The sequence below is a fragment of the Melanotaenia boesemani genome, chromosome 4 (genome assembly GCF_017639745.1).
Source record: "Melanotaenia boesemani isolate fMelBoe1 chromosome 4, fMelBoe1.pri, whole genome shotgun sequence".
In the NCBI taxonomy this organism is placed as follows: Eukaryota; Metazoa; Chordata; class Actinopteri; order Atheriniformes; family Melanotaeniidae; genus Melanotaenia; species Melanotaenia boesemani.
Window position 1 is genome coordinate 17,996,410 of NC_055685.1, and position 25,369 is coordinate 18,021,778.

Consider the following 25,369-nt stretch of genomic DNA (forward strand, 5'->3'; position numbering starts at 1 on the left):
ATATTCAACAGAGGTAATGTATGTACATTAATGAGACAATAAATGCATCTTTTTTTTTGTTATGCTTTAATACTTTATAAAAGCAAAAATATGCTAAATAATTTATTAATGTGTTAGTTTGAATGAAAAAGGTGATTTTGAGTCTAGACAACTTAAATGATGTCTTAATGTACTAAAACAATAATGGTAACATAAAAACTGAAACGCTGCTTTATTTACATTTTACCATTGTGAATAATGTATTCATTATGACTTCCTTCATGCCCTGTTGTGCAGGCACTGATTGTGTTCCCTAGTTTACAACTGGATCTTGTCTTTGCAGTGTGTTAAAGTGCAATATTTTTTGCTCAAGAAACTGTGAATGAGGTTATAAAAGTAGGCCATTCTTCTCTGCTAATTCTTCAAGTTGAATATTAGTGTACAAGAGCTCTAACGTAAATGTGCAACACACGAATGTTTGAGACTGCCCATAAGCTTCAAATGATTTTACGTGATTGCTTCTTCTTTAACTGAAATTAGATGCTGATGGCAACAAGGATCTGATTTAGTAGTGCTTATGATAGAGTCTATCTCAAATACATCTGCAACACAATTATGATTCCCTCTTTGTATAACTAATGGGAACTGGTGCTGAAAATGATTCCCAGACTCAATGTTCTTAATTACCCATTTTCATACAGTGCTCTATTCAATCTGCATACTCTGAGGAGGGTTTGTAAGTGCAGATGGCAACCTACTCACAGCCATGGGAGCCAAAGCTGTTCTAGAGATAAAGAAAAGCTCATCTGACTTCAGGATATGTAAATCCCCAAAACAAGTTCATCACATTGCCACGTCTTCTCTTTCAGATTCATGTTTTTGAAAAAGAGCTAAATGATTCAGCTTCGCTCTGCCACAACCTTGACATTTTTACACATTGCATTCCTTCTTGTGACTACCTGCTGCCTCTCTGCTCATATTTTCATCCTATCTGCCTTTGCTTCTCCAAACACAGCCAATCTGAGCTCTTGTGCCGAGTCACATGCACTTGTCAAAGCTGCATCCGTAGAATTCAACACATTCCTTCGGCATAGCGGACTTGGTTCACATAATCACGCTGTTCCTTGACCGCTGACAAGAGAGGCTTAAACAATTCTCCTTTCAATCTCCACCAGCCTGAACGCCAACAGTGCAGTCAAACCAAATGTGCATATAACAGATGAGAAGAAAACTCAGTCGCACTACATTAACTGTGGCATCCAATGTCTTATTTATTTGTACTGAAATCATTTTCCTTTAGAGACCACCTATCTGAATTTAATAAAATTTTAAAAAGCATGACAAATTTGTCATTTTTTTTCCATGAACACGCACTAAGAAAAAGTTGCACATTTAAAATGTCTTAAAACATTTGACTTACAAAAGGCTTTTCCTATTTCAATGGTATACAGAACTTTATAATATAATCAGCAAATGATCATATACATGCAGATGTTGAGGAAACTTGAATAATAAGGCAACACTCTCTTAAACTTGCATAATAACTCTGTACCAAGTTTTCTGCTACTTTTTAGTTAGATTTTAACGTGACTGCTTGCTCTCGTTCAACTTTTATGCTTACCAAATATACTAGTTGTCTGTATCCTGATCCAGAAATACACAACACCAGGTTATTTATTCTCAAGTAAAGAAAATTTACCAACCTTCAGTTTCTAACCCTAAAGGGTTATCAGAAAGCCATATGTTCAGAGCTGTGACAGACAGTTCTCGAGGACACACCAACACAATGAGTCAAGAGGAGAATCAGAGTGCCAGAGAAAGCTCAGAAAAATGCCAAGAAAGTAGGTGAACAAGAGTAGTAGATCCTCCAGGCTCTCGTCTTTCAATCAGTCTAAAAACGAATCCTCTCAGTGAACAGAGACTGGTGTGGTCTCTGTGTGTGTGTGTGTTTGTGTGTGTGTCTGTACATGTCCTCTGGCTTGAGGCCAGGACAAAGATATCCGTTAGAACCATAGTAGGTCTAATGCAATCAGGGACAATGGCCAAAACAGGACTAATGGAGAATAAATGACTGATATAGACAGTGGGCTATACTTATTTTATTTCGATTCCAACTCTTAGATGCACAAGGAAACAAAAATTAAGATGTTTGAAAACCAAATTAAAAGACATATTAACGACTGTGAAACAAAGATAACATTCGTTTTGTTGAGGGCCTGTCTGAGTTGCAGTAACTTGGGAAATTACACAGGTCAGTAACAATATTTCGCATCTAGTCGTAAGGCTGGCATCCCAACAACCCCCTATCTAAAGAAACATACGCACATATCGACACTCACAGCATAGAGCAGGTGAAGAGGGGCAAAAAGTACCATGACAGCAGTGGGCTATATTAAGGGGCTATGGACACAGCAGATAGGGTCAGATCACACAGCACCACATAACTAGAGTGCCAGCTGTGTATGTGTGTGTGGGAAATGACAGGTGAACCATTAAATGTGAACAGATACCGGTGCATACATTTCTACCTTCAAAAGCCACCCTCAAACCTTGTCACCCAAATCGCCCAACCTTTCCAGTAACTTAACTCATCCAAGGGCTCAAGTTAAGTAAAGGAATACTACATAAGCTCCCTGGGAAAGGTATTTTTAAAAACAACCGTGAAGATGCACACAGACAATCCATGTCCAGTTATGTATTCAACTAGCCTAGTATCTCTTCTTGAGGGGACAGTCTCAATTTTACTTCTATTCAACTGAAGAGAGAAAAAAAGAAAATTTTGCCAAAATTTTCTAACATTTAAAGATTAACTTCATGACAAAGCTATGAAAGCTTGTTTTGTGACGCTGCTGTATAGACATTTAAGATTATAAATACATTCTGGGAGTTAAACAAATATTTAACTATTGCCATGTAGAGCTTATACAGAGTCCTGTAGGTGAAGACTTTTACAGTGGGGGTAAAAACTAGTTGGCCAACTTTGTTCTCATGTTTGCTGATGATCACATGTACACCGCATCTCCTATTCAAAAGCTGCATAGCAACTTCAGGGGAGAATTAATCGAAAGGAACTGTAAAACTTAGTTTTAAATGTTACCTGGGGACATCTAAAGAAAAAATGCAAGAATTAAAAGCTTTCAAGGTTATAAATTATCACTTGGAAATGCACAGCAGCGTATACAGACCGAATCAGGTTCATTATTACCCTCGTTTTTTTTTTCCAAATTATCATTTATTTATTCAGAGATTCAACAATCTTTTGAAAGAAGAGATACAGATAAGGGTTTTCTGTTTTGTTTTTTTAAATAGACAAGTACAGCATATTTGCTTTATAATATAAACAATATAAACGGCAGAAAGAATAAAGTGAGTAAAAGAAGAGCTTATAGGACCCCTCCTCTCTGCACCCGCCATCTGGTAGCCATCAGTGGCTCACACAGGAAGGGGCGGCCATGCCTTACTGGGGCGCCAGGGAGCGGCTTCTCTTCTCTCTTGGTGTTGGAGAAACAACAATCGCCAGTGCATTGCACTGCAGAGTAGTGCAAAGCAGCGAAGTTCAGCCCATCCCAACCTAAGCTAAACAGCCAGCAGCAGCCAGAGACCAGGCACTCACACCCCAGCAGCCCAGCAAAGAGGAGGACAGAGCAGCCTCACATTCCTGTTGTCTAAACCTGCCAAGAAGCACTGGGAACGGAAAGGAGGAGAAAGACGACAGAGCTCCTCTCACTGAAGGCTCCATAATTGTGCACCAAACAGCACTCATCTATTTTTATTTATTTTTTGTCATGATTGCTCTTTCTTCACAATGATAGCTATTGATTAGCACTGGTGTATTCCCACCGGTTCATGCCTATTCGTAGTTCTGAAATATTAGTCTAGAAGAGGTATCCCTTGCAATGAATGAATTCATGGAATGCACAATACAAATCTGACCCGACTATTTTATATACTTTACTTCTTTAAATGACATACACAACAAAGCCTTCACAGCCTTTTTGTCTGGCTAATGTTAACCATCTTTGGCCATCTGTGTTCTCATACTGGCCCTGTTCTATGTTCTCACCAGACTACAACTAGACTCTGGAAATAGAAAGGAGTCTTATGACTAAAACTATTTTTATTGCCTGGTGTCATAGGCTGGCAAGTTGAAACATAAAATAATGTAAACCATGTATGAAACTTTTTATGTAATCACGGGAAAAAAAAAATACTCAGATCAGTGTCTGTGACATTGTAAGTGAGATTTGTCCTGATCAGCAATACTAAAATAACAAAGCTTTGCAGTACGCTTCTGAGTTGTAATTTCATCTGCATTTTGTTATAACCCCACTTTTAACTGAACATCTGAAGTGAATCAGATCTTAGCAGAAACACAACTCAAAATGAGCATCCAAGTATTAACAGGAAAACCACGTCTGCATGAGAAGCGCTTCTTAAAAATCATTCCATGAACTGCTTTGTGGACTTGGCACATAGGACAGTAAACAGCTGCACCAGGAAAAAGAGTCATCTGTTTACAAAAAGCTCCATGTTAGCCTTGACCTTCTGGGTCAAATCAACAATGTCAGTACTCCAAGACGGTAACAAACTGATTGTAAAGAAGCACATAATAGTATGATATTTATGTCTTTGCTGCACAGAGTGCCACCTATGAGCAACACTATGGGCCTGATCTACTAAAGGTTTGCATTGTAAACCTCTGTGTGTATCTATATATATATATATATATATATATATATATATATATATATATATATATATATATATATATATATATATATAACTTAAACAGTAAGGCTTAATAATGAATAATTTTTAAGTCTAAATTATCATTTAAGATGTTGCAATTAACAAAACACAAACAAGTGTGCTTCATTTTAATTTTTCTCTCTCACATTAACTCACATTAACTTTTAGAGGATGTCCGCAGGATGACCCATTTGATATATCAAATAACTTTGTTTTGTTCTGTGCAAAACTTGAGCTGATCTACCATAACAGGTTCAGACATGATCTTTTGTAAAAAAGTGACAATATTGAGGACTCTTTACGATTAATCAGTCGTGGTGCTTTATACTGTAATTAATTGTGAAAGTAAATAATCATGACACCCCTAGTTACCTTTAAGTTATACATTCCAAAATTTTCATCCTTCTATGTCATATACATTTGATTTTATTACCTTAACATTCAAAATTAGATTTACAAGACAAATATTTTAACTGTTGCTGTGTAAGAGAATACTGTCTTTTAAAAACTGTTTGTTTAGTTTCTTTAAACCAAAGGTTACTGAATATTTCTAAATAGAGCAAAACTTCTAAAAGAAAAGTGTGCTTTAGAATTTATCACTAACTTTTGGGCATAAAATTTGTGATTAATTGAAACTGCATGATTTTCTGCAATTAAAAATTTTAAACTGTTGCCCAGCACCAATATTTATCCATGAACACTGAATGGAATTTAAACGATTAAATTGCAAACTAAATTGCAATAATGGACATAAAAAATCACATTTAGATTTTGTTCCATATTATTCATACTAAACAGTTGTTTGCCAAAGACATTTCATTGCTTAAAGGTATGCTTGTAAAAAGACTGACTGTGCTGTGAGAAACCGAGTTAAAGGTAAGAGAAATGTTTGACTTGACTTGAAATAGCTGCAAAACACTAGCAGCTTACAAGCCTACTGTATTTCGCTTATGCACACAATGCCATAATCAACTGAGAAGTCTGTAGGGGTGTCCAAAGTCAGTCCTCGAGGGCCGCTGCCATGCAGGCTTTCAGTATTTCCCTGCTCTGACACAACTGACTCAAATTAAAATTGATCCAACAGCCTATGACATTCTGCACAATGACTTGTTAATTTCAGTCAGGTGTGATGGAGCAGGGAAACATCGAAAACATGCAGGAACGTGGCCCTTGAAGACCAAAGTTGGGCATCTAGTTCCAGGATCACAAACTTCAAACCTCTTCAGCAAGTGTTTTCCATACGTGCATACTGCAGGACACCTGACTCAAATAATGGGTCAAAAGGCTGGTGCAGACCTCCACAACAAGCTGTCAGAAATCCATTTCATTTGAACCAGGTGTGTTGCAGCAGGGAAACACTGAAAACCTGCAGGACAGCGGCTGTTGGTCCAGAGTTGATGATCGGTGATCTAATTAATAAATTGACCAGAAGTTCAACGGTTTTCACTTAAAAAAGATCAACTGTGCTTTAAAAAAAAAAAAAAAAAAAAAAAGTTTATTCTCCAGAAAGAAAGAATGAAACATCAATGATAGATCCTCTAAGTTCAGTATGGTCCACAAACAGTGACTTAAATCTCCAATGTTCGTTCTGCAAACTAAAAATTTAGACTGAACAAATGCACTCATGCATGACAAAAGTAAACCATGTGAAGAGCAGGATCTAATATTCAATCAACATTTTTATGTACTTTTACTTCTACTAGTGTTGCAACCACAAACTTAACAGGCACCATGCAAACGCTCCACACTGTAACTTCTCACATTGCTTTTCTCTAAGTGCGTGTTTGGTTTTTCCCTTTGTGAAGCAACATGATCTCAGACTCAACACTATAAATGTCCTGACTAAAATGGAAACAACCACAATCATGTTTATTTAAGCTGCGTTTTGAAACAAAAACCAAAACAACACTTTAGTACATTTAGATTTTCTTTCTTTAAAAAAATGGGTGGGTATGTCAAATCTAAAACAACCCTGATAAGAAAATATCATTTTGTAAAATGTAAATATCAGGGAATCGGCTAATTTAATTTTTGACTAATTCCGTTGTTTTCTTTTAGTCCAACTTTTCAAACACTGTTGGCTACAATGAAACTGATACACCTGTGTACAGCACAATGACAGTAGTCTGTCAAGAGCAGAAGTGGGTTAATAAGAAAGACTACTTTAGCAGTACAGATATCAATATTTAATGGTCATTTGTTTGTAATGGCTATTAAATAATTAATGGCATATGCAATCCATTTTCAAGCTGTGGCAGATCACACAGGAGTATTCTTCAAACAGAATGTGGTGTTGCTGCAATGGTGAGGAGATGGTTCAGCAAATTTACTTTGTTAGCCTGAGAGGCTAATGCTGCACAAGCAACCCTCTGTTATAACCCATTTGGGTTGCTTGTTTGTTTGTTTCCTAAAGCACGTAGGGAGGGGGAGGGGGGTTTCAACAGAAAGTGAGTGTTTGTTCTCTGTTCCACTTGCTAAGCAGATTTAATGAATCCTCTACTTAATCGATGAGCTATGCCTTTGTTTTCATTTGACCACGCTGTCACATTTGTTGTGCCCAGATTTCTCTTCAATTGTCTCTAAATGACAACTGTTTAATCAGCCAGAGACAGAAGGATTGGTTATCGGACACTGTGGTATGCACTGTAAATGCATTTTATCCCTGTGGAGAGGCCTCATGGAGTATGGAGTCTCCCTTTTACTGCCATCAGAAGAGGACCTTTGGGGTTCAGTTTTTTCCTTTATCCGCTCGACCCTGTTGCCTTGTTTTCAAGCACTTAGGCCCTTTTAAGGGCTGGACAAACTTCAAAATTCTTTATCTGTTTCCAGTGAGTCCATGCCAATCAACAGGGTTTACACTAGTCTAAGTAGCTATGTGCAATGGAAGAACATGTGAGAAAATTAGAACATCACCAGGCAATATCGCATTCTTAATTTTGCATATTCACCAGCTTTGTTGCATGCTTTTATGTAATAGATTAAAAAAAAAAAAGTTATAAAATGGAAGCATGTGATTCAATAGCAAATGGCTGTACGTAGATGACATAGACATATTAAAGCAACCGCTTCAAATAACACAATTAAAAACTGTGATTCACAAAAATATTTCGATAACATGAACAGCATCAGCAGGTTTTCTTTAATCTAAAAAAAAAAAAAAGGTCAATAATCATAAATGGATATTAACGCAGTTACTCAACACATTACCACCTGCATAGTATCTTAACATAGTGACACTGAAAACATTACAACGCCCATCTCGGAATGTGTCCAAGTTCCCTATGATAATACATTACAGGTGACCTGAAGACACCGGTCTTCAACTTGTTCTTCTGAAGAGGGTTTTACCAGTATTCCGCCACAGAAATTTACTGATTCAAAAGGTAAGAAGAGGAAAGAGGAAACCAGATGGAAAATGCAGAGTCAATGACATGGAAAGCCCCAAAACAAAGTTATGACAAACTGGCTGGAAAAAGCGTTACAGAAGCATTTTTGGTCATAAATTCAACCCATCTTGCAATGATACATTAACAGCCAAGAAATATGGAAGCAATTCTAAAAGCATAACTAATTTCTCCATAACTAAGGCTGGATAGTATATACTGTAGATTTTATGAAATACAAAACTGTTTTACAGAAAAAAATACCCACCCATGTTTCATTTCAATCACTCTTTCCACACTGCTGACGAAGAATACAGATATCCATCTTAGCAGTGTCTTACTTGTTTAGGTTTTACACCTTCTCACAGCCTGCATTGTGCAACAAGCATAGTAAGCATCTTATACTTTAACAACTCAAATGCCATTATGACATAACGCAACTAAAGCCCCTTTGAGACATGTACTGCTTCTCAATAATCTGTCATTAATCTGGTGGCAAATGAACGTGTTGATGTTATGTGGGTGTTACCTCCTAGTGTTTTTCTATAACACTGTGATAAGGCAATCTGACCAGGTCGATAATTATAACATATACTATCACTTTCAACACAGCACAAACAGTCACATTAACAGCCAGTCAATGTATAGCAGTGGTGGGTTAATCTGATGTATGATGAGCTGTTTTGCTGTCTAGCAGATCAAGTTATCAAATAAACAAATAACAGTGGCAAAACTTTCCTCCTTGGTTTAATCTTGATAATTAGCTGCATCATTGACAGATTTTTTTTCACCATGTCTGAGCCAAATAAACAAGAGCAAACTATGTTCTGCAGCTAAAAGTTCTGATCTTGGCTGGAACATAAAACAACCATACATCTCTTTTATTTGATACCATGCAAATAGTTTGTTAATCTTTAAGACAAAACAAGGGGCTATAAGAAAACTCCAGAAGAATGAATTTTTTTTAATGCTGCAGCTTCTTGCTGCATATAGAAGGTGTCCACAAGGGAAGTAAACATGTCTTTCACCAGTCAATAACTACGCTATTACAAAAAAATCCTCAAAAGGAAAACAATGGCTGTTCAAAGATCTTAAACATGCAGAAAACTGATATTTTTTTGCTCATTTAATCTGTTGTCATTATGTTTTCACACTAATCAACTGTCATGTTGACATGAGAAAACTGAGACTCTGCAAAGACTATTATCCCACATCACTCCTGTCTTGTCTCACATGCATGGTAAATACTGTGCACACAACACTGCTCTTTCTATTTACAGAAAATTGACTTAATTCTGTCAGTTTAACCCTTTATGAGCTTGAGTGACATATGGAATTTTACCTTTCAAGCATGAAGTGGCACATACATTGCATCAACATTTTTTAAGATTAACATTTCATTTTTTTTCTCTTCCTTTTTTCAACATTTGGGCAAAGCCAGTATTTTACAATGAAAGCTGAGGGTGTGACCTCTCAAATTTTTAATGATTAAATGCTTCCCGTTTCATTAGAGGTGGAGAAATAAAAGGTTTTCTGGAAGACCTTCATGTTTTAGAAGTCTGGTTTTAATTAAAAACTGGTATTAATGAGTTAACAGACTGATGATGCATGTATAACAGTAATAGCTTCTCATGTATAACAATAGTTTAACTGGGTGCACTCTGGAGCCGTGATGAAGGCTAGAACAGTTAAGTCTTATTCTAGTAACAAGCCCTGATGACATACAGATTGACACATATAGATTGCTGATTTTAATATAAGGGGTTAAAAGTAACAGTATTGATTAAAAAGTACCATAAACTAATAGTATCGTATCAAAAGGAAAAATGTTAGTATCTTCCATCCCTGGTACAAATCCTAAAAACATCCTAAGCAATATAACTATAATCACTTTAGATCAGTCACTTCAGCCTAAACTGGCTGATACATTGGTTTCAATGTGTCAACTAGTGAACATTTCATTTCTGCCTCCAAACATACTTTAGATGACCAGTTACAGGCTCACCTGCTTTTCTGTTCATTGTGTTTTGGCCATATTTTATTGCATGTAAACATGGTTTGCACACACTTTAGTCAATATACTTCAGAGCAAAAGGTAATATTTTATCTCTGTGCAGCCCACTTCCCCAACCAAATCATCCATCTACAATGGCTTACTTCCACCAAGATTTATTTAAGTCCTTCTAATATATTTTTATGCAATTCTTGTACTCTTTTTGTTTTTGAGTCACATTATAAATATAATTTTTAAGACATACTGCAATTTTAGCCGTGCACCCATGAAAACAATAGAATCTGCCTCACCTACGTGTCCTTGAGCAAATCAGGATCCTCCTACACTGTCTCTCATTCACAAGTTGTTCTTATACAAGACAAACTGAACACAGGTCACACCGAGTTTCAGGTTCATTATAAAAGAGAAAGAAAATCTTTACGGCATAGTCAACTGTTGAAAACGCCTACAAGATGGGGCCTACGAAACATGTCTGTCATTTTTCCCAGGATCTCCAGGAAAAAAAGCTGGTGCGTTTGGTCCAACAGGTTAATTTGTCACAACGTCACAAACAGGACATAAAGTGCACTTACGTAACGTCTCAACTTTTTTTCAGGAGGAGACTTTCTCAGCCACCCCGCGCACACCACCTCTCCCCCACTCATCTCTGCTCCTGGCTGGCAGTCCCTGGAGTCCGAGCGGCGTTTGCCTTTTAGCTTCGATTGTTTAGGAGCGTCTTCGTGTACCTAAAAAATTATTAATAATAATACCAGTCAACACGAGGTTATGAGAGTGAGGTTGAAATCTGAGAAGCTGAAATCTAATATTTTGGTGTTTGCGAGAGCAACATACAGTCACTCCTTCGAAACTCACCGACAAACCAGCTCTGAGAAATGAGCAGAACAGATTTCCACTAGTTGTATTCAAATCAACCAGTAAAAGCCACGCTTGGAGTGAGTGTAAGCCACTGAACCGTCTTTTCTACAAATATAAACTGTAACTTACGTGTTTTGTTTAAACTGGAGCGAAGAAGGGGTTAAGAATAGGCAACTGAAAGTCGCTAAGTTTTTTTGTTGTTAAATGTAACGTCCCATGCTAATTCCCGTCAAAGTGAATCGATTTCCAGTTGGCGAGGTCGGGTACAAATGTCCCTTAATATATCGGTGCATAATGGTCATCAGTGCGTAAATTAAAATAATCTTGAGCGTAAACACAGTGGTTTCGCAGAGCTTCCCTAGCAGTTTACTCCCATGGTTCCTTAATTGTGATTGACAGGGTGGTTATGTCTTTCCCTAAACTCAACCTCCTTTGGATCATGGCTACGTGAAGCTAAAACTTACAGCGGCAGAGATACCGGAAGTGTCAAAGTTCTGCCATCAAAATAGAGCACATGCTTGCTGAAACCGGATTACATTAGCAGTTTAAAATGTTTATTAATCGAGAAACATTCTAAGTAATTTCTTCAGTCGTTTTAACGGTTTAACTAGCTTATCTCTTTGAAATTTTTAGCACTTCAACTTCCCTTTGAACCGGCACTTCAAAATAAAAGTTTGTTTTGAAAGTTTGTACCGGATGTTATGTTATTGGTATTGCGAGTACTTAAAAATAGTTTAGAGGACAAACTGGGCAGGCGGCGGCGTGCAGGGAAAACCGTAGGGCTTTAACCATGGGACATGTAGTTCAAAGATTGGATTGCGTCCCGTCTCCTTAAAAAATAATAAATGATGGAGTGAGTTGGTGATTTAGACATGAAGTAGGAGACATATGTGTGTCTCTATGTGAATACAAAAGGGGCTTCAGATAGCTGAAGGAAGGGAGACAAAAAGGACGCCCCTCGAAGGTCCCAAAAAATCCTTGCACGTCTGAACTACACTGGCCACTATGCGCGCCAAAAGGCAAACATGATTAGTGTACTCATTGACCTGTTCATTGGTATACTTTTTAGTCATGTTTGTCTTCAGCTGGTATATTTTAAAATGTTTTGTTGAAATGTTATACACAAAATGTTATTGCACAAAATTATAAAGAGATCAAATGACAAGAAATTTAATCAACATTTTTTTAATAAGTTGATGGGTTTTTTTTTTTTTACCATATATTATCTTGTCTATATGAAATAGTTATCTGAAAAGCTCCTGGGTCAGCACTGACCAGAAGTTTTTACAGGCAATAGTCCACCACCACTCTGGTTGGAAATTGTAGCCCAATATTGATCTGGTTCACCTAAATTAATCCATTTCCTGAGCTCATCTTTAACTGGTACAATCCACTTACAAAGGCATGTTTCCCATATACCCAGAATGCTATTTGAGGAATGTTACTGGAATGCTATTGTTATGGCAAATGCCTCCCCCAATGGATGCTCCCTCTTATTTCATGATTAATGACTTTGCCATTGTGAAGATATCATCTCTTTCAACATAGTTGGAAATGATTTAGTAACTGGGAGCAATTAAAGGGTGAAGACACATTACAAAAATTCCACTTAGTGAATTCTTTCAATACCATTTACCATATGCAATACAATTGTCCAGATGGAATGTAAAATAGCTCGTGAGAACTTCTGGGTGTGTCATAATTTGTAGAGTTAACATATTTGATCATCAAATTAACCAGACTGTATTAAGTTATGGTTAAAATTTCTTAAAGTCAATATAACAAATATATATACATATATATATATAAGTATTCACAGACAGATAGATAGATAGATAGATAGATAGATAGATAGATAGATAGATAGATAGATAGATAGATAGATAGATAGATAGATAGATAGATAGATAGATAGATAGATAGATAAGCAGACATATTGTCACACAATGATGAGAGCCAATTACACAGAGATATTGAGATATTTAGAAAAAAAGTAAACAGAAACAATGTGACCATTTAAATTAATCGGAACGACTGCAAAGAGACAAAAACAGCAATAAAGGGGATATGAGTTGATTATAGTTGTTAGGTGGAACAAAGACAAAAGTTCTGCAAAGAGAAAGAAACACAAACCAGTGAAATACAGAAGGAAAATTACTAGGGGCCAAAACTAAACATGCAGAATAACTAATAAAATTACTATTTGAGCACAAAAAAGAAGAAACTACAGACAGAAAACAACTTGTTTTTAGAGTAAAGCTTTTTTTTTCCTGTAATTGGCTTCTGAAAATATTGCATGTGATTTCTTACTTCCCTTTTCAGTCACCAGTTTGATACTCACTTCCATTTATGAGAAACAATTTTGCAATCATAGCAAAAAAAAAAGGATTCTTTGGTATGTTTAGGTGAGTGAAGCAATACACAGTTCTAATTTTATTTTCTTTCATTTTCATTGAACAAAGACACTTACATCATAAATTTTTTCTCGTTTTTTAACATCATTCTACACATACTTTTCAAACATTACAAGCCAAAAGTACTGTTGGGAGTATTAGGTAGCCCTAAATAGCCTATTTAAGTATTTTGACCCTATGTTTTGATACTTGCATCCTAATTCTGTCAGTGGCTAATAAGTTTCAAATGCTTTTGCAGGTTGACTGGAGTCCCTCTGCCTAAATGAACTAATATGCATATAAGGTCTCCCAGTTAACCATCTATGTCAGAGTGAAAAAAAAGCCATGCAGTCAAAGGGAATGCAAGTAGGATTATATCAAAGTATAGATCTGATCAAGAAAGCATTTCTGCAGCATTTATTTAAAAATAGCCTGCATTATTAGAAATGAGAACTTTGGAACCAACAACAAATGTCCAACACACTCTTTGCTGCTCTGCCAAAATAATCAGGGACAAAGGGCCTTGGTCACACAACAAGCTAATGGTCGCTATGAATCAAGTGTTCATTTATAGAAATAGAACCTGGATTGCTGTCGTTAAGTAGAAGCCATTAGTGTAGCACTCCAGCAATCATACCGTCACTGTTAAGCAGAAACCATTTCTCACTAAAAGGCACATGAGGGCCTAAAGGAAATTTACCAAAAGGGACCCTAAATGACTCCCTGGCAATGACAAGCAAAATCCTGTGATCTGATCTAAGATTGACCTATTTGGGCACAAGGCTTTTGGTGTGTGTGTGTGTGTGTTGACCATTTTCGCTTTAACAATGTGTACAGGAAAACATGACATTAACCCTAACCCCGAGGTGAATACTGGTCACAACAGAGGAAGAAACAGCAGTCCTGAGTGAAATCTAGAATTCTGAGTGATGTTTCAATAAAACATCACCACCACTACATACACTACCAAGAAAACACAAAAATGTCTTAAAAAAGATAAATAAAAAAAAAAAGCAATGGAAGTCATGGAGTGACTGAGCTTAAATCAGGACATGAAGCTAACTGAACATCTCAGGACTGACATGAGGAATCATTAAGGCCAACAAGAATCTGAAAAATGCACCAAACTCATGGGATAATTTCTGACAAGACTGCTGTAATAGCTGCTTCAGCCACGTACAAAGTGAAAATAACACACTCTACACAACACACGCGAGTATTATTTCTATATAAATCAATGAGTCACTCAATTAGGTTTTATTGTTTTTCTGAAAATTGCATGGCAATCCTGGTCCTCAGGGACCCCCACCTTGCATGTTTTAGATCAGGAATCACCAAATCTAGATCTCTTGGGCCAGTGTCTCGCAGGTTTTCAACGTGTCCCTGCTCCAGCACACCTGACTCAAATTAATGGGTTCAATAGCCTATGAAGTTCTGCACAATGGCTCATTAATGTGAGGTCAAAGAGGTCCAGATTTGGTGATCCCAGTTTTAGATGTTTCCAGCTCCACCACACCTGATTCAGATTAACTCAACTGCTGTTCTTTGGAAGCCTGCTACAGTTTGAGTACAGAAATAAGTAAAGCATGCAGGGCAGGAGTCCCCAAAGACCAGGATTAAGAAACACTACTTTATGTCATACTGTATACCAGGGGTGCCCAAGTCCAGTCTATGAGAGCTACTATCCTGCAACTTTTAGATGCATCTCTTCTCCAACACACCTGAGTCAAATAAATGGTTCATTACCAGGCTATAAAGCTGAATGACATGCAGATGAGGGGATTCAGCCATTTAATTCAGGTGTTGGAGAAGGGATGCATCTAAAAGTTGCAGTATAGCTCATGAGGGCTGGACTTGGGCACCCATGACTTATACTGATGAGAAAAAAAGGTACTGAGTTCAGGAAACTTGAGTAGGAAACTTTGAACATTTTGGTAAACTATGCTGGCACCATATAATATAGATCAATGCTTCTCAATGGCCTACAATGGCCGCAATCCTGCAGGTTTTTGTTTCCCTGCTCCAACACACCTGACTGAATGAGTCATTGTGCAGAACTTCCTCAGTTGTTGGATCCATTTGAGTCAGATGTGTTGTGGAGCAGGGATACGTTGAAAACCTGCAGGACTGTGGCCCTCGGAGAAACAAATTGAGTAGCCCTGATATAGATGGTTTAAACTAGTGTTCAATATATTTTATATAGTGGAGATGATTAAATACAGAACTCTCAGAAGGCATCTCAAACACAGTGGTACATAAAGTAAAAACAACACAGTTTTGGCATTTGGCTCATCTGCTGTTGTATTTTATTATCTATTCAAATCATTTTCTTAGTCTTGTCATTTTATCTCCACTCACTATGAATAACTCCAAAGTCAGTACAACACATACTCATTGGTTCTTACAATAGGAAAAGGGAACAGCATTATGAATAATGCAGTACAGCTCAAATGTAAATTGAGACAAACCCTTTTTTAAAAAGTATGCCAAAAATATAAAAAGGCACATAAAATCAGTATACATACAGAAATCTCCCTGAATGATCAAGTCAGAGAAAATGCACACACATGCTATCCATTTCCTGTTGTTAAATCTGCTCAAATAAGTAGTTTGTAATTCAGTTTTCTGTAGACAGTAACATAATGGTTAGTGCACGGCAATGAACATTCTGCATAATGAAAATACCTTTATTAAAAGTTTGCCATATATCATCTTGATATCTGGGATGTTTTAGAAATTCCATTTTAGGTCATATTTACATTTATTGCATGTGATTTGAAAATTATAAAACAATACTGCACACATTAAAGAGATTCAAAATACCTGAAAAATATAATGCCACAGCTTATGAAGCCTAGCTGCATGCAAATCAGAAAGTTTGAGCTGTGTTCTGAAGAAAACAACAAAAACCATCAAACAGGTGAGTTCTTTAAGTTTTTTTAAACTGTACATGCATTAATTTGCATGTGTGTTGTGTATGAGGCAATATTAAAAACACTCAAATAAACCAAATATATGAGCATGTTCTATACAAACCCAATCTTACATATTAATTCATCGAAATATTTTTAGAAGACTATTTTAATTAAATTGTATTTCGCTGGATTTATTTTATTTAAGGAGAATAATATATTTGCACCAATGAGTAGTAGCCACTACATTTTGAAATAGAGGGTAGTATAAGGCTCAAAACCCAGAAAAAAATTAAATTATGGCAAAAAAGGATGGAAAGAAATAGTTGTTAAACATGTAAGATTAAGTAAATTCAAATCAAGGATGAAAGTGAGTACTGAAGAGTGTGTGGATGTGTGATCTTAGATTAGGTCAGTGCTCTTTTTTGAGATATAAGCTATACATAGTATGAGAGCTCAGTATCCTGCAGGATCGGTCAACACCAGTTCATCTGTGTTTCCTGCAGTGTTTCTTTCCCCGTTTTCAGAAGACCAGTCTACTAATGGTATTGAAGCCTCCTCCCCCTCCTCCTCCACCAGATGGGCCACAACTCCCTGGTGGGTTATTGTCATCTGAACCGTTGGGCCTGAAAGAGCATGAGGATGAAGGGGGCTGAAGAGCCTGGGTCCGAGCATTTAACTCTTGTTCCTGTTTATTGTAAAGAGGAAAGTGAAATATTTCCAAGTTAGATTATGTGTGACTGGAGACAAACCTACACATAAACTATGTTATACCAAAATGCTAAATTAGAAACAGTTTTGTTGTAACAGTTCATCAGAATCATCACTATAGCACTGGAGCTCCCTCTAGAGGAGATATACTATAGCTACTTGTACAGGTGCAGAGGGGTGTCATCATAACACAGTACAGCTCAGTGACTCATGAAATTAAACCTGACATGTTTTAACAGGACAATTCAGATTTGACTTCAAGTCAAAAGAATAAATGAATAAAAGAAAAGTATATTCCATACAAAAGTATGATCTACTCCAAAGTGAAGCCTTGCCTGTAACAACTTCTCACTTGGCATGGTCAAATGTGTGCAAAACATGAAAAATAAGCAGTTCTTGCACTTAAACATCCAAGAACCTCTAAACAGCTTAACATACTTGACATTTTTTTTAACTTATTGTGACAATTTGGAAGCCCTGACAGTTGATATGGGTAACATAATGGTTATGGGAATATATGGGAGGAATTTATTTTGTGGGTTACCTGGAGATACAGCTTGTTGTCTTTGATAATAGCATCTAGTAGTTCTTTTTGCAGGGGAGGCTCAGCACTCTGTCTCATTTCATTTGCAATCAGTCCTCCATTCAAGTTTTGCCCTGGTAGCTCCTGTTTCCTGTACATAAGTACATAAGCTGTGTCCTTGGGGAAGCGATTAGTAATGTTTTGCACCAACTGAAAAGATGTGAATGTCACTCTGCTATCATTGAACAGCAGCCAATCCCTTGCCTCCTGGCCATTATTAGGTAATGTTTCACCTTGCTCAGGTGGAGCTGACAGGACAGAGCAGGTGCAGACACTACAATCAGCTTTTCCATTCCCCAAATCATCTTTAATAGGAGAGTGATTGGCTGGATGCTGTGTTCCATCTGCTCCATTGATGTTACGGCCATAAGTGTAATAGTGACCGCTCTCAGATGATATACCAGAATGCATCACCAAAGAGCTGAGGACATAGGGCACAGACTGAATTGGCATCTCTCCTGCTCTGTTTTCCCCCTCTACTTCATCTATCCTTGCCTTCCTCTCTTCCTCTTCATCTCCTTGTGATGGTTTGAGTTTCTTGGCCAGATTTTCACTGCTCTCAAGAGAATCAACTTGTAACGGAGAGGAGGTAGCAGAGGACCACTGTGAAGGTGTTGAAGGGGCATGAACAGGAAGTCCCAAGACTGATGGGATGGTGACATTGTCAAGAATCTTCCTTCGGATGTGGCATTTGGCATCATAGGAGAACCGCAGCAGGGTGAGGATCAAGTACTCAGGTGCAGACACCACTTTCATGGTCCTCTCTGCCCGCTGGAGGGAGCTACACTTCTCACAGAAGTAGGCATTGTCTTCATCCAGGATCTCTGGAGCCAGGAAATAGTTCACCAGATCAGGCACAGAAAGAGGCGGCTCATTTGATACCGGCTCATAAAGGGCACTGCTTGCTGAAGTGTTGGCCGAACCTTGCTCAGGAGCTTCACTCCCACCGTTGACAGATCTCTGACAGAGAACTTTTGGCTCCTCTGAGGGCCCCTGCGGTTTAGGACTGTTACGAGATGAGGCAGATGGACAAAAGGCCAAAGAGAGGTCTGTAAAAGGCTCTTCTTTCTCAGATATGCAGTTGCACTGCATGCAGCGGATGCCGCTAATTAGCTTTCCACCAAACATCCTTTCTATTAAAGTCTTTCCATCATTCGCAGATTTAGTTTCTGCTCGAGTCAAATCTGAATCCTTGTGGTCCTCAGAAATCAGATTTGTTGGGTCCTTGCTGTTCACGTCAAACAGGGAGACAGCTTTTGGTGTAGCTGATTCCAGGACCTGAAGAGTTTTTTCCTCTTCGTGTAACCTTAAGATCAGGAAATGGGTGAAATAAGTTGTTACTTCGTCTTGATGGTGTACTTTAAGACTCTTAGTAACATTGTACTTTTAAGAAAGCACAGTTTAAAATTTATTCACTAAATACTTACAATAGTTCATACAGAAAGATTCTTTTGCTCAATGACAAGGTTACTGTACAAAAATCTTATATGACCGAGTTATTCAGAAGATTAACAGTACCTGTCTAAAAGAAATCTGAGGTACTCTGAACAATCCTGCTGTGAGCCCATATTGAACCACGGAGGCCGAGATGCTTCTAAGAAGTTTTTGGGAGCATATGCTGCCCTCTGTAGGACACAGAAACACAGAAACACCTCAAGAACAGTCATCCTCTGTTGTCATTCAGCAGTAACCAAATTCAGGGCAACACTGACCTGTGTGTGTGCAAGGAAAGCAAAGAGGAGCTGAAGCTTTTTCATTAGTGTGTTGGAGCCATTTAGATGTAATGATAAAACGTGCCTCCTGAAACTGAAAAAAGAAGATCATGTTTAATTCTTAAGTCTCGTGAATGCAAAAACACATGGTCTCGCACATTTATTCTCTGTATGTGCATATGTCCACACGACTCACTCTGTAGCCATGAAGAGGGTCTGGATGATGCTGTTCATGTAGCAGGTGTTCCCTAGGTTGATCAAGCCTGTCTTGCCAGTCTCAGACTTTCCAGTTTGCTTCAACAGCCCAGAGGCAAATGAATTGGACTGAGATGTCCAGGCACTCTGATTCAGCACCAATTTGATCTTCTCTTCTGCAGGTTTTGGAAGATCCTGAAAAGACAATGTCAGGTAAATAATGCAGAAATTAATAATGCATTCATTTAAGCTCTTGACAGCTTATGCATCGTTAAGAGTAATTTCTAATTATCTTAATAAATCAGACAAAAAAAAAAAAGGTAAAATATTAACACAAATCCATGTCTTACCTTGATGACTTCTAGTATATGGTCATAGAGATCAGGGAAACCAGAGTACTGGTACATCATGCAGTGTATGAGCTCAGTAAACTGCAGCAAGAAAGCTTTACTGGTGGGGAGACCATCTGTCCTTAGGGACTGAACTAGATGCACTATGTGTGGAACAACCTGACAGAAATGGGGATAAAGAGAAGAAAAATACCAAGTACACTGAGTTGCTGAGAGCAGTACAGCTAATATTAATCATACAAATATGCAACACTCTCAGCTAGGAGGTAGAAGCACATCAGGATCCCCCAAAGAGAGTTCAAGCTCATTTGCTGTGCATTTTTGAGACTACTCATGTTTTTCATACTTTAATGAAATCGGCCAACTTCAGGGCCATTGCTCGGCATTTAAGAACTTCACACATCATTAGTGAGAGTGGTGCAGAGCCTGGACTTCTGGGAAAAGGAGTCTGTGTGTCTTTGAAGTCATTTAAGTCAGAAGAGATGAAAATGAGAAAACCAATAAAGGTGGCTATATGAGAGGGAAATGGGCCGTGAGGAGATCTCTTACCAAATGGAAGGCCTCAGGAGAGTGCTGGAAGCTCAGCAGCATATGGGAAAGCACAGCTAGTGCCCCCTGTCGCACAATGGGGTACCACAGACGACTGAAAACCTGTGAGTAACAAAAAAAAACCAAGAAAAACAAACACAGCAATGTAAATACATTAATAATTCATGTTTGTGTCTTACAAGGGAAAGGAGATGTTAAAGCACTCCAGTTTAAAAAGTGCACAGCATACAATATTTGTGCAACCCCACCACCTCCCAACATGGCATCTATTAAACCAAATTTAAGACTAACTCTACAAACCAGTTCAATTTTAAGTAGAGTGACATCAATGAGGATGGTGAACTTCTGAACTGCAGCCAGTCCTTTCAGCAGAGCGATGACCCAAGTATCGACATGCTGGGCCAAAGGCCAAGACAGCCAGTCAATCATCCTGGACAGACAAAACAACTGTGTGCTAATATCTACAGGTCACATATATGTTCAAATACTCCAACAAGCATTTTCATACTGAAAGAAATGTCAGTCTGTGGCTTATGTATTTAATGGATGCAGGAAACATGAAGAGAGCAAGAAAACTTCAGTTATTTTATACTGATTTGTGTTACAAACTGATTTTAAACCTCTAGCACAGCCTTTAATTTAAAATGAGTCAGTGTGGAAAGTAACCTGCAGAGAGCTTTTGTCATGCTTGCATCTTTGACGTTCTGGTCTGTGGTGAGGCTCTTAATGAGCACTGTGATCATCTGGACAGGGATATGCTGGACCAGGCTGGCCAGTGCGATGGATGGGTCAAAGGAAGGGTCTGTAAAAAAAACCAAATTGAGAGCTATAGCTTTTTTTGTGCACAAAGAATGGAAAACGAATGTGTATTCATAGTCAGATTGCACAAGGTGTGAAATGTGTACACAACTGATATGAGTTGGCATTTTAAATAATAAAGTGGAACATTGTCACTAAAAAGGTAACTAATGTAGTTTATTTACAAGGTCACAGATTTTTTTTTTAATACAGTATCCTAAAAGATCTTGTGTATTGTCCTATAGTGTTTCATGCAGTATGTGTGAAGAGCAGTGTGGATCTGTGTTCATACAAACCATCTTGGTAAAAACATGGGCAGGATGACCCTCTAACCAAAATAAACTTAGCTCATAGAGCTCACTGGCATATGCTGTGAGTGCAACTAATACTTGAAACTACCAGGTGCTGGCTATTTTTATTTCTTTTGTGTTCAGCAGTTCAATCACAACACAGTACAGAAGCCTCTGGACATCCATATTAAACTGAAGCTGTTTGTATAAAAGTGGGCAACAATAAAATACATATTTGTTGATATCTAACCAGTGTTTAGGGCATCAGTAAGCTTTCCAGGTTTCTAAAACTTATCCAATGCTAAGGACAAATACCTCACTCTTCACGAAAAAAAGATGCTTTCCTATTAAGCAGTCTTACCTGTGGAGGAAATGATTGCAAAGACTTCCTGCAGCGAGGGCAGCAGGGTGGCTGGGTCAGCTTTCCATATGTTTTGCAACAGTGTGCTAACCTTAGTCACCTGCCCTACATACTCTCTCAGTTCCCGCTCTTGGCTGGCAAAGCAGTGGAAGTAACTGATGGTCCTCACCAGCTGCTGGCAGAATAAAATGCCCGACTTATCCCTTGGAATGCACTGCATGAAGTCTGACAGCAAAGTGCTCAGCCGGGCACACAGACCAGGCTCAGGACGTTCACACACCATCCTCAAAACTTCCACCTGGATCACGCTGAAGATCTCCAGCACAGAAGGGCAGCTGATGAGTAGCCGCAGACAACAGTGAATGTAGTCTATAATGGCTGGGTCTCTGTGGTCCAGCTGCCCATAGCCCTGCTGAAGCAGACTGAGGACAAAGTCTCTACTGAAGAAATGCTCAAACTCTGGCCGGTGATAGCGTGCATAGGCTTCAAGAACCTGGAAACCAATCTGCTTCTGGAAGGCATCTTCACCGAGTAAGATGAGGCGGCTGGTGAGTGTAAACAGTGCCTGACACTGCTCCTCTGTCACCTCTTTCTCTGCTGCTTCCACTACCTTCTTCACTATGGCTCTCTTCACTGCAACAGAGTGATTGGAGCTAACGAGACCCTCCAAAATCTTGTCCATGATGTTGGGCTATAAAGACCAATTGAGAAAATACATGTTAAAAACATGTAAAACATCTGCCTTCGTATTAATTAAAAAAAACAATCAAACAGTGCTTAGTTGATATATCAGTTTTCCTGTATTGTTTTAGTTAAATGTAACATATCAAAAGAGTTTAGTCCCATTCTTAAATCACTTAATTAAAAGAAAACTTTTGATGTATAAGAGTAGGAAAAGAGAGACGTAAACATTCAAAATAAAAGAAAAATTGCTGAATATATGATGTTATGATTAATTTGAAAATAAAACCCCAATTACACACTGAGGCCCATCAAGCTCTTCACATGGTGACCATTGAGTGCACACACTGTCAGCACTCAAAAGTGGATCATGTGCACTTTCCTTTCATGTTCTCCTACTGGAATGTGCTGCGATGCGACTAGTGAGGTGAAAATTGTGTCTTATAATATGACAACTGGGCATATGCAAACAGATATGCAGAGCAAAAGCCTAAAAACATGTATTTATATAACTAAAGACAATTAAATTTATTGAAGAAATTCAAGATTGAGTACATTTGTTCAGGTCCCAGAAAGTTAAATCTTAGCTGGAACCAAAGAGGGGGAAGTTTCCATGAGTTAACCATAACCATGTCAAAAGAGCAAATTAGATTTTACCGCTTTAATGTAGTTTGTTTAATGTCATTTATTGAGTATACAACTTTGAGTAGAGATATTTTGCTTAAAAATGTTCAAAGTTCATGTTGGGTTTGTTCTCTAAGTGGTGCAAAAAAAAAAAAAAAAAAAAAAATACAATAATGTTCAACAAAATGGTTCAAGATCCAGAGCTAATTTGGTCAAAAGAAGAAGAAGAAGAAAAAAAGTATTTTTGGTCTCTCACAATGGCATATCAATAACTCATTTAAACTGTAACATGTAATAGTCAAACAGGACTGAAAATCTGTACCAAAAAATGAAAAGGAGCAGACTTGAAAACTGGAGCAGTTTCAGGAAGTGACCAATAACACACTGCCACATTTCAATACTGTAATCTATGATCAAGCAGGGCTAATATGACAAATACACATAAAATGCCTTTTAATCATGTGAGATAATTAACTGAATCAAAACATAAATAACAACAAGAAGAAAACGTTTAGTATTACTGGTAAAAACAAAATAAAAAAAAAGGTCAGGTCGTACTTCACATTGTTCGTTTTTTTTATCTTGAAAATTAAATTAGTGAATTTTAATAGCATATTAATAGCAAGTTAACAAATCTCTACATCTAAATAACAAGAACTAAACAAAAACAAAAATAAGTATACAAATGATTCTTTTAGAATAAATTAAGACGCATGTGGCTGACAATATTTCTTCCCACTTAGTCCTTCCATGATAATGGAAGACAAACGTGTACAGCAAAGGTTGCTGAACCTCTTATGGATGTGTGTGTGTGTGTGTGTGTGTGTCTTTAAATGTCTAACTACAATTTGCTGTCTTGGCATACGTCAATATCTACAGAGCAGCTTATGGGTTATAAATCTATCTATATAATTTGACAGTGATTGTTTAGATTTAATGTGTCTACACATATCCGATGTTTTACTTATCAAGCCAGTTCAGGAAGACAACCAACTGCTTTATGTTGGTGCTGTGTGGATACGATGCTAGTTTGCTAATGCTAGTTGTAATTTTCAATTTAAATCAAACCTCCACGTGAACGAGTATAACAGTCTAGCTTTTAAGCAGTATAAATATAAAACTCTTTTAGCAAGTCTATCCTTTTACAAAGACTCTAACTAACCTTTGCGACAAGAAAAAAAGAACAAAGCCAACAAACGGGCCCAACGTCTACCGAGGAACGTCAGGTACCACTGACTTGGCATAAATAACACCAGGAATTAGCGCAATCAGATACTTTACAACATCTAAGCCTATAGCCTTACCTAAATCAAGCATGTCAACAAGGTCCAATCAGAATATTTTCAGTTGTCATTTGGAGTAAAACGTCTTCTGGCAAATAAATCCGTATTATTATTATTTCTTTTCGATCACTCGAAATCAGCTGATTAACCTTCCACCGACGTCACTTCAACGGACAACGACGTTGTTAGGACCCTCGTGCGAAGCATCTTTAACTTTGCCTGTTTCGCTTGTACCCTTTTTTTGGCGGTAATAAAAAAAAGTGACTGCCCATTGGGAATGCTAATGATCGTTGAATTGCTAGAATTAAATAAATTCTAATTCAGTTAATATATTCCGGATTATTTCCTTTTATAATTTAGATAAATTTGTTGCATTCAAACACAGCTCGTTAATCTCCAGTTTCAGCGTCAAATGAAGTTTCCTCATATTTTAAGCCACACAGCTGCTTATTGTGTATATTGAGATGGTTGGTATCCTTATATTACATGGCTGTATTTTTTGCCTTGTCGTTTTCTTTAAATACTATATCGTGTATGTAAATACACACCTACAGAAGGCATTGATTTCAAGATTACAGTAAAGAAACATCTCTCCATTACTTAAAAGAAAACTTACACACAAAACAACTTTGCCTATCAGCCAAGAATATGACACAGACTGCAACACAGTCACTTTCTGAGGACGTTATCAATAAATGACTTTGGTTTCACAGTAGATAATTTTTCCTTGTGTTTTCAGAAATTTGATTTCCGAAAGAAAGATAGATAGATAGGAGGAAAGAAAGAAAGAAAGAAAGAAAGAAAGAAAGAAAGAAAGAAAGAAAGAAAGAAAGAAAGAAAGAAAGAAAAAGAACAACTGCATATTTATTCTCGAAATAATTGATTTCCAAAAGACTTTGAAAGCATCTTTGTGAAGTCTCGCGATACACCTCGTTTGCCGGGTTGTG

At 37.6% G+C, this 25,369-nt stretch overlaps 2 protein-coding genes across 10 annotated transcripts in view; both read right to left on the minus strand.

Moving 5' to 3' along the window:
- The window catches only part of gab1 (GRB2-associated binding protein 1), a 54,375-nt gene extending 42,966 nt beyond the window's left edge, over positions 1–11,409 (minus strand). For 2 of the 9 annotated variants that reach the window (XR_006009973.1, XM_041982342.1), the window contains exons 1-2: positions 10,978–11,409; positions 10,698–10,850 (exon numbers count right to left, since the gene is read on the minus strand). Coding sequence is in view for 7 of the 9 variants with exons in the window: in XM_041982342.1 (XP_041838276.1) it covers positions 10,698–10,769 (72 nt within the window). In the remaining 2 variants the exon portion in view is untranslated. Of the gene's footprint in view, positions 1–10,415; positions 10,435–10,697; positions 10,851–10,977 lie in introns of those variants that run through there. The other 7 variants (XM_041982338.1, XM_041982334.1, XM_041982339.1 and 4 more) reach the window with 5 other exon arrangements.
- Positions 11,410–15,662: 4,253 nt separating this feature from the next.
- On the minus strand, positions 15,663–24,605 carry usp38 (ubiquitin specific peptidase 38). Its single transcript, XM_041983546.1, has 11 exons — positions 24,444–24,605; positions 21,835–22,525; positions 21,052–21,187; positions 20,686–20,815; positions 20,386–20,487; positions 19,837–19,995; positions 19,488–19,681; positions 19,292–19,385; positions 19,098–19,204; positions 17,541–18,885; positions 15,663–16,973 (listed from the first exon to the last, which is right to left on the minus strand). Exons 2-11 carry the CDS (start codon positions 22,514–22,516, stop codon positions 16,809–16,811), a joined length of 3,114 nt encoding a protein of 1,037 aa, XP_041839480.1. The 5' UTR covers positions 22,517–22,525; positions 24,444–24,605; the 3' UTR covers positions 15,663–16,808.
- Between the last annotated feature and the right edge of the window lie 764 nt (positions 24,606–25,369).